At 56.2% G+C, this 9,356-nt stretch overlaps 1 protein-coding gene across 5 annotated transcripts in view; it reads left to right on the plus strand.

Annotated features, from left to right (window-relative positions):
• LOC118217936 (arginyl-tRNA--protein transferase 1) overlaps positions 1 to 7,545 on the plus strand; it is a 69,594-nt gene extending 62,049 nt beyond the window's left edge. For all 5 annotated transcript variants that reach the window (XM_035400175.1, XM_035400178.1, XM_035400174.1 and 2 more), the window contains one exon: positions 5,845 to 7,545. In XM_035400175.1, coding sequence (XP_035256066.1) covers positions 5,845 to 6,023 — 179 coding nt within the window. In that variant the 3' untranslated portion in view covers positions 6,024 to 7,545. The remainder of the gene's footprint in view (positions 1 to 5,844) is intronic.
• Positions 7,546 to 9,356: the final 1,811 nt, after the last annotated feature.

Consider the following 9,356-nt stretch of genomic DNA (forward strand, 5'->3'; position numbering starts at 1 on the left):
AAGTGACGCCCGTCCCACACGGTGAGCGGCTCACACAGACCCGCTCTGACGCGCATTCCAAGGTTTACTCTCCCCCTTTAATTTGGGTGGACAGCTTTGAACAAAGGCAGAGGGGATGGGACGGGGGGGGGGGGGGGGGGCACGAGGCCCGTGTGGTTTGGGCACGGCGCTCTTTGTTCTGCCGCTGAAGGAGAAAGGACCTGGCTGGAGACAGTTTACTGTTATCCTGTCAACACACTGAGGTCATACTTGGATGCAGTGCCCTGCCGGGAGGTAGACTCCTGAGCCCAGATTCAGCTCCTCCAGACAGCGCTCACGGGACGGAAAAACTGAGCGTCCCTGCCCCCCCCCCCCTTCTGCCTCACCCCCTCCATCCTCCTTCCTCTGGGCTGATCTGTCCGTCCTCTGGGCTGATCTGTCCTTCCTCTGGGCTGATCTGTCCTTCCTCTGGGCTGATCTGTTCTCCTTCCTCTGGGCTGATCTGTTCTCCTTCCTCTAGGCTGATCTATCTTCCTTCCTCTGGGCTGATCTCCTTCCTCTGGGCTGGTCTGTCCTTCCTCTGGGCTGATCTGTCCGTCCTCTGGGCTGATCTGTCCTTCCTCTGGGCTGATCTGTCCTTCCTCTGGGCTGATCTGTCCTTCTTCCTCTGGGCTGATCTGTCCTTCCTCTGGGCTGATCTGTCCTTCCTCTGGGCTGATCTTCTTCCCGTTTCTGCGCTTCGCTCCTTGTCTCTGGCCTCGCTGCTCTGGGTCGCTGCAGTCAGGCTCCAGTTGCTGAACTTGTGCTTTTGGCATGCATGAGGGAATGAATATTCTTCTCTTTTTTGAAAATTTTTCCGGTAATTAAAAGAAGATGGAGCTCCCGTAGAACGTATCAGCGTTCTCCAATCAGAATAGGGGCTTGAGGTTTGCGGTTTGAGGTTGGGGGAGGCAGGGGGAGGGAGGGTAAGGCTGTGCCTGGAATGTGTTCAGCCTTTATCTTACTCTGGCTCCTGGATATCTGGGGCCTAGGCTCTGGCTCTGCGTTCCGTGTTCTAGGTTCTTGGCTCTGGCTCGAGGTTCTGGGTTCTAGGCTCTGATTTTAGGTTCTGGGTTCTAGACTCTGATTTTAGGTTCTGGGTTCTAGGCTCTGATTTTAGTTTCTGGGTTCTAGGCTCTGATTTTAGGTTCTGGGTTCTAGGCCCTGGGTTCTTGGCTGGCTACGTGGGTGTGTTTCTTTTGCCACTGCTCAAAGCTTCTCTTGAAAGAGATCACCATAAGTCTCCCTGTGTGAGGGCAAGCAAATAATGTCATGGCACCTTTGCTCATTTCTCAGCCAATGACGTCACGTGACATGAGTCAGCTCCTCCTCCAGGAGAGCCAGCTTGAGCCGCCCGCTTTTTACAGCTGCTCTGTTCAGACAGAGGGAGACTGAGCTTAGGCCACTTCACCCCCCCCCCCCCCCCCCCCCACCCGGGGCTTTTACCGATGATGCCCTCATCACCCCGGGGCCCGCCTGTTTGGGGGGGCGCGGCCGAGCGGAGCGGAGCGCGGGGAGAGTTAGGGTCCCACTTTGAGGAGGTGTCTGCAGAGCGGAGCTCCACAGTTTACGCTTTCCTGTCTGAACGCGGTTCAGGGGGGTTAGGAGCCCAGGCGGAGACGGGAGGCCCGGCCGCGCGCCCCCAGGTCTGTTTAAACGACGAGCCGACAGCCCCCCCCCCCCATCCCCCCGTCAGCCGCTAGCGCCGCTGTGCGCCATCTCCCACACCCAGGCAGGAGAGCCCCTCCGTAAACACCAGAGGGATGACAGGGCTCGCCCCGTCTGTGTCAAACACCGAGGCGCCAGGTCTTATACACACTCACGCACACACGCTCTCACTCGCACGTTCAAGCACATACACACACACACACACACACACACACTCTCACTCGCACGTTCAAGCACACACACACACACACACTCACATACACACACACATACTCACACACGCACGTTCAAGCACACACACACACACACACACTCACACATGCGCACACACACACATACGCACATGTACACGCCCACACACAGCCGCATACAAGCACACACACTATCTCACACACACACACACTATCACACACACACACACACACACACACACACACACTGTCGCGTGCGCGCACACACAGAAGTGTGACTGTGGGCTGATCTATTTTAATTGGGCTTGTTTATTGAAAGCGTATGTGCAGCTCGTAAAATCACAGGAGACCCGGTGCCAAGCCACGGCGTGCGGAGGAGGACTGATTCCTCCCGCTCTTTACCAGCCCAGTCTGACAGAGACAGATGTCTTCTCCATACAGCGCCTCTCTCCTTCTCTCTCTCTCTCTCTCTCTCCCTCTCTCTCTCCCTCTCTCTCCCTCTCTCTCTCCTCTCTCTCTCCTCTCTCTCTCTCTCTCTCTCCCCCTCCCTCTGTCCCTCTCTCTCTCTCCCTCCCTCCCTCTCTACCTCTGTCCCTCTCTAACTCCCTCTCTCTCTCTCCCCCTCTCTCCCTCTCTCTCTTTCGCCCTCTGTCCCTCTCTCTCTCTCACCCTCCCTCTCTCTCCCCCTCTCTCCCTCCCTCTCTCCTCTCTGTCCCTGTGCCAGAGGCGCATCATTCTCTCTTTCCGTTCATTCACCTCGCTCTGACGTCCAAAAAGGTCCCCCTCATTTGGCTGCCCTGCTGCTCCCCCCTGGCCCGCGGTGTCCCTGGGCTGGCTGTGGGCCCTGGGGTGCAGTAAGCGCCCCTGTCCTATTAGCTGTGACAGACGCTTCTATAAAGACGGCTGACATCACCTGCCGGACCAGCTGAGTCATCGGCTGGACACGGCGTCCTTTGAGAAGACGAGCAGCCTCCTCTCAGGAGGTCAGCGCCAGGGGTGCCGCGCGTTCCCCTGGGGACAGACTCCGGAAGGTCTGAGGAACGTTGCGGCCGAGGCGGAGGTTTCGGGGGGGGGGGGGGGGGGGAGAACAGGCCCCTGCCCCCCGTCCCGGGCGATGGGGGCCCCCTCCAGGCCCCTCTCTGTCCCGCTAACCCGCCGCGCCCCCCCCCCGAGAAGCGTGGCGGGGTGTCGAAACCGGCGCTCCCGCTTGACCCCGCGACCCCCCGCGGGAGAGCGAGGCCTCCCCCCGTGACCCTTGACCCCTGACCCCTGACCCCGCTCGGGGTGTCGCTGAACTTGCGGGCGCTGGTGATGGAGCGCGCCCGGCGACAGGCTGCCGCAGCTCAGCGGGGCTCCGCGCGGAGCGCCATGGCGATGGAGAGAGAGAGTGTTTATAGGCCCAGCGGATGTTTGGACTGCCCGGAGAGAGAGGCTTGTTCCTCCGGCGGCTCTGTTCAGTGTTAGCCGCGAGGTTAATTGGGCAGCTAAAAGCCTTTCGTAAGCACTGTTTATTACTGTTGTTTAAATTTTCTCCCCCCCCCCCACACCCCCATCGTTCCGCGCAAAGTCGCCAGACTCCGCTCTGTCTCACTTTGCGTCCAGACCGGAGCGATACCATCTGACACCGGCCCGCTGGCTGCTGGGAGAGTCACGCGGACGCCCTTGTGAGGGTGCGTAGGAGCCCCCGCGGCCTGACCCACCCACCGGCTGCTTCGGCGTCGGACGCCGTGACGACGCTCAGACCCCTTTGCCCGACAGACAGCGGCGAGCTGTGGCCTCCTCTTCATGAAATACGGCTCCCTCATTTCGCTGTTGCCCCGGCCCACGTTCTCAACTTTCAGTTATTGCCGATTCCAAATGAAAACTTTAAACTTCTCCGTACTCTCATTTCAGGAAACAGCGTTTGTGCGGTGGAAAATGAATCGCACGACCAGAAAAAAAAAGCAGTTTCATTTAAAATCTGTTTTCTGCCAGAACCGTAGAGGATATACGCGCAGTGCAGAGGTTTAAATAAGGCTTGCGATATAGCTGGATGAAAACAGAAGTCTAAATATTTATGGCAGGAGATGGGGAAAGAGAAATTAGTGGGGAATCCGAGGGACCTTTTCCAAGGCCTCTTATTTCCGGAAGCTCTGTGGAAACACACTTGTGGAAAAAAAAGTATGAAATAAGGGGAGCATCTCGTGCGTGTTTTTCATTACTCCTCTAATGCTTTACGTTCTCCTCCCGTCCTCCCTCCCTCCCTCCCTCCCTCCTTCCTGCTCCCTGTTTTTCATAATTTGGGTTTAATGTCTCTGATGGATGGATGGGTGGGTTTTTCCATCTTAGCTGGGAACCGGTCCCGTGTCTGCCAATCAGAAAGCAGGCAACAGGAAGTGGAGGAGCCGGGCATGTCTGTCTCTGAGTCCCTGTCTCTCCCCCAGCTGAGTACTAAAGCCGTGTGATGGAGGGGACTGCGAGAAGCTTCTGCGGCATTATTCAAGCAGTGGAGTGAAAAATGAACCCTTTCCCGTGCACGGGTGGGATGAGGGAGAGTAATTCCTATCCTGCCCCCCTCTCCCCCCCCCCCCAGACTCAGTCAGCTGGGCACCAGATGGACACAGTGCTGTGAGCTCCAGTGACACCCAGAGCATGGAGTGGGGGAGCGGAGTAGGAGAGTCAGAAAGAGCCGTGTGTTCCCCTGGATCTGAAACGTGTTTGTTCCTCCCCCTTTCTCTCTCTCTCTCTCTCTCTCTCCCCCTCTCTCTCTCTCGCTCTCTCCCTCTCCCTCTCTCGCTCTCCCTCTCCCTCTCTCTCCCTCCCTCCCTCCCTCCCTCTCCCTCTCTCTCTCTCTCGCTCTCTCACCCTCTTTTGGATCCGGCGTAAGACCAGTGGACTTGTGGTGCTGTTCCTCTGGCTGTTTATTGGCCGACTGAAAGGGCCGCTGCTATTATTCTGGCAGTTGATGGAGTGGAGAAACTCCTGAGGTTAGCGATTACCCAGAAACCCCTGCTGGCCCCAAGGCATGGCATCGTCCGCGGCCTGGACCCTTGTGGGGGACTGTTTCCGTCATCTTCGTTAGCGTGCGCTGCGATTGCAGTTTGCGCATTTCACAAACGGTCTGTGGGTTGTTGGCGCAGTGTGTTATTGTGTTCACGGGTCTTTGGGGACGGGAGCGGGCTTTCTCCCGGAGCTCCTAATGAGGGTCCAGGAACAGGGCCTGCTAAACGGCCGGGGCAGCCGGCGGCGGCGGTGGGGAGGTGGTGGAGGGCGGGGAGCGTGCCAGGGCAGAGCCACGTCAGGTACACTTAATCACCGCTGTGGCTTGTAAAGGGCGGGCTGCAGGTCAAGGTGTTTCGCTGTGGAGAGCCAGGCTCGCTTTGCCAGGAGCGTCGCCAACAACAGAGACATCGAACCCGTGTGCTCGTGTGAGTGCACGTGTGTCCCCGCGTGAGTGCACGCGTGTCTGTGTGAGTGCACGTGTGCCCGAGTGAGTGCACGCGTGTCTGTGTGAGTGCACGTGTGCCCGAGTGAGTGCACGTACGAGTGCACGTGTGCCCACGTGAGTGCGCGTGTGCCAGCGTAAGTGCACGTGTGTGCCCACGTGAGTGCACGTGTGCCAGCGTGAGTGCACGCGTGTCTGTGTGAGTGCACATGTGCCCAAGTGAGTGCACACGTGTCTGTGTGAGTGCACGCGTGTCTGTGTGAGTGCACGCGTGTCTGTGTGAGTGCGCGTGTGCCAGCGTGAGTGCACGTGTGCCAGCGTAAGTGCACGTGTGTGCCCACGTGAGTGCACGTGTGCCAGCGTGAGCGCACGCGTGTCTGTGTGAGTGCACGTGTGCCCGCGTGAGCGCACACGTGTCTGTGTGAGGGCACGCGTGTCTGTGTGAGTGCGCGTGTCTGTGTGAGTGCACGCGTGTGCGCTGGAAAGCGTGTTCGTGTGAACCGCACGCTTGACCGCGCCTCCTGCTTTGGCTTTGTGTTCCAGTGGACGAGCGGTTCCTGAAGGACCTGGACCGGGTCCTGGTGCTGCACCGGCGGGCCGTCATGCCCTACGCCGCCTACGCCCGCAAGCGGCGCGGCCCCAGCGACGAGCGGGAGGTGGAGCAGTACGCCAGGCTGGTGGGGCAGGCCTGCGCCGAGAGGATGCTCCTGTACCGGGCGTAGCCAGCAGGGGGCGCTCAGCGGAGGGCGCCTCACCGCCCACTTTCACAGAAACGTCATTAATGTGCACATCTTTGTGTCTGTCGGTCTGTCTGTCCGTGTCACATTCTTGATGCACCATTTTACTGAAGGGTGTGGTTTGTCTGTCTGTCTGTCTTTCTGTCTGCCTGTCTGTCTCCGTCGCAGAATTTGCCCCTTTTTCCTGCTCCACAGATTCACTGAATTGTATATAAAACCCACGGCATAGTCACACGTGTATCTCACTCGCTTGCAGAACACCATTTCATTTGACAATGACTGATTTGGGACGGCCCTTAATATTAAGAATCCACGGTTACTGATGCTTAGAGTCTTCAGAAGGGTTACTGAACTGTCTGTTACCTGGGGGATACTTCAACTGCAGCGTTATCATCTAGAGATCTATGCCTCTGTGCACCTACATCAGTGCTTCTACTCTTTTAGAAAGCTTTTACCCCATTCAGAGAGACCTGAGCCACTCAAAGCCATGCCAGGTCTGTCTGTCTGTCCGTCCGTCCGTCTGTCCGTCTGTGGGAAGGCCGGGCTCTTTTCTCTGACTGGTGTGAATGAGGTTTTGGGTTTTGGAGGTTGCATCCCCCCCTCCCTCCCCCTCACCACACTGACCTCAGATCAGCGTAGGCCAGCGCGCATGCGTGCGGTCTCTGGCAGAACACTGATCTGAGGTCAGTGGAGCTGACGGGGAGGTGATTGCGAGGGAACGGTTTGGAAAAGAGAAACCGCAGCTGTGTGGGCCCGAGGCCTGGAGAGCCGATGGTCCTCCGGACGTCTTCCCACGTTGCAGTTCCCCACCGCTCCCCCCCCCGCGCCCCCAGAATTCCACTGGGCCAGTCTTTACCCAGCCTTCCAGCCCAAACACGCCGGCGCCGGACGGCTCACTGTCACCCCACCTTTATGGCCTTCACGAGAACCTCACCTCTCCACCGCTAGCTCTCGGGGGCCCGTGAGCCTGGGACCCGAAGCAGAGGATTGTGGGAATCGACTCACGGCGAACAAATGGGGCTGTAGCACTGAGCGCAGAAGCAGCTATCTGGGCATGAAGCCAGCGCATTATCAGACAGTATCCCACAATGCCATAGATGCCATATTGCGTTTGTTGAGCCATATTGCACTCTTTAATATCAGAGCAGGGACTCCTGGGTAGAAGATAGAAGTCAACATTGAATGGGTGAGGGTTCAGGAAGGAGGGCCTCATCTTTACTGATCTGAGATCAGTGTTTTGGCGGACTGAGTTAGTGGTTTAAGTGGTGTCCCAGGTTCAGGGGCCAGGCCTATTTACACTGTTGGGTTGAAAATAATTAAGAAGGTTTTTTTTTAATGTTTTATTTTACTGCTATGTAATACAAATGCAAAAACATGTACCCTTGAGAACCAATTCTCAGTGCTTTTTTTTTGTCTTGTCATGGAGACTTGTAGCTTTCAATGAATATATTTTTTCTGTATCTTATAATATTATTTTATTGCAAACAAAATAAAGATATGAACTATTCTTTTCATTTGCATTGAAAGACAACGAGGCTGGCTTCATATGAGGTTTACTTTCTGTGTGCTTTGAGTTTTTGGGGATTTCGGGACGTGCGCATTTTTGCACTGAGAGAAGGAGGGTGTTGTGGGAAATATGCTGATGTTCCTGAGTGACGCGGAATGTTCACACACACACACACACACACAGCGTAAGTGGATTCGCTTAAGATATTCGGATGTTTCAGAAGACGAAGCCCGCCATTGGTGGACACCGCGTGCTGTGATTGGGCTGGGATTTGACTCCAGGCGGTCGACAGGTGAGGGATTTGAGGTGAGCCAGCAGTCTGTCGTCGGGCCGGCGCTCGGCCGACGGGGCTAATCTGAAATGCGAGTGCAGTCTGTCGCCGGCCCGCCGCTCAGCCGACGGATGTAATTAAAAACGCAGGTTTGTGAAGGTAGTGGATGTGTGGCCCCTCCACCAGGGTAAGAACCTGCCATTCTGAGCAAACTGGAGAACCTGCCAATGGCTCCAAAATATGCTGTAAGGGCAACACACCTCTCAACACACTCTTGAGGCATGTCAGAGTTTAAGGTGGTTAAGCAGAATGCATGTGGGGTATAATGTGTACTGTCTGGAGATTTTTGGCAGTTCTGCACATTTTGGCAGTTTTTCCCCCTCTTGGAGGAACGGAATGTATGGAATATAAAAGTTACTAAAATACCAAAGCCACCAATAGCAGTAACGCTATCTCTTTATAAGCTGCTTATGCCTGAATTCTTACTGTAACCATTGTGGTCAAAGCCCAGATTCCCACCTCCTCAGTCAGAGACACAGTGTCTAGCAGCCTTTCCCAGAACCCCTAGGGGGTGGAATGGGGTAGGGGTAATCACTGAGCCCCTCTGAAAGGTTCAGGAGCCCCCCCCCCTCCCCACCCTGCCTGGCCTGGGTTTGGGGTTGTGTCAGTATGACAGGCTAATTACTGAGGGAAGGAGCGCTGGCGCAGGACTGGCGGGTTCTGGCTCTGCTCTCCGTCCCGCGTTCGCCACGCTTTCCCCGGGCCTCCGTCTCCGGCCCCGACGTCCCAGCATGCCCTGCCTCTGCGGCTTATCCTCAGTCACGCCGTTCTCTCGCTCGCAGGAGGCCATCTTAGCAAAGGCCTCGTTTCGCCGTGCTAATCGGAAACTCACTCAGAGGGCAACTGATACTTTTGAGAGCGGCTCGCACTGTTTTTACAGAAACGGTATAACTTTTTTGTTAAAAAGTGGTTATTTTTGACATTCTGCAACTTTCAGTTCAGTTAATATATATAAGTAAAACTAATAATCAGTCCTTAATAGGGAATAAAATGTAAAAAATACCTGGTGCTGGATCCAGAAGAGGGGAGCACACTGTTGGGTTATGCCCTCTATTCACAAACCATTCCCCTGGTATCAGTTTTGAGAAGTACTTCTAAATTAGGAAAAAACTGCCCCCTGTAACAGGGATGATGCTTCTTTGGGGGGAAGGGGAGCACAGAAAGTAGGGGAGCACTGAGCTCTCTTTTTTGGAAAGGCAGCGTCAGGAGCACGTCTGCAGGGGTCCGCACCTCCGGTGGACGGAACGCTGAGCGCTCTTCTCTCCTCCCCCAGGCAGGGCCCGGCAGCCAGAGGACGCGTCGCGCGTCAGTGCACCCCCGCACACGCCGTCCCGCGTCCGCACGCCAGCGCGTTTCCACACGCGCGCGGAGGGCACAGCTGCTCACCTTCAACGGTCCAAAACGGAAGGGGAAGAATGCAAGTACATGAAAATGAAAACAAGAAGGAGAGAATGTGGAGAAAGTGATACTTATCTGCTGC

This window comes from Anguilla anguilla, chromosome 18 (assembly GCF_013347855.1).
Source record: "Anguilla anguilla isolate fAngAng1 chromosome 18, fAngAng1.pri, whole genome shotgun sequence".
Classification (NCBI taxonomy): domain Eukaryota; kingdom Metazoa; phylum Chordata; class Actinopteri; order Anguilliformes; family Anguillidae; genus Anguilla; species Anguilla anguilla.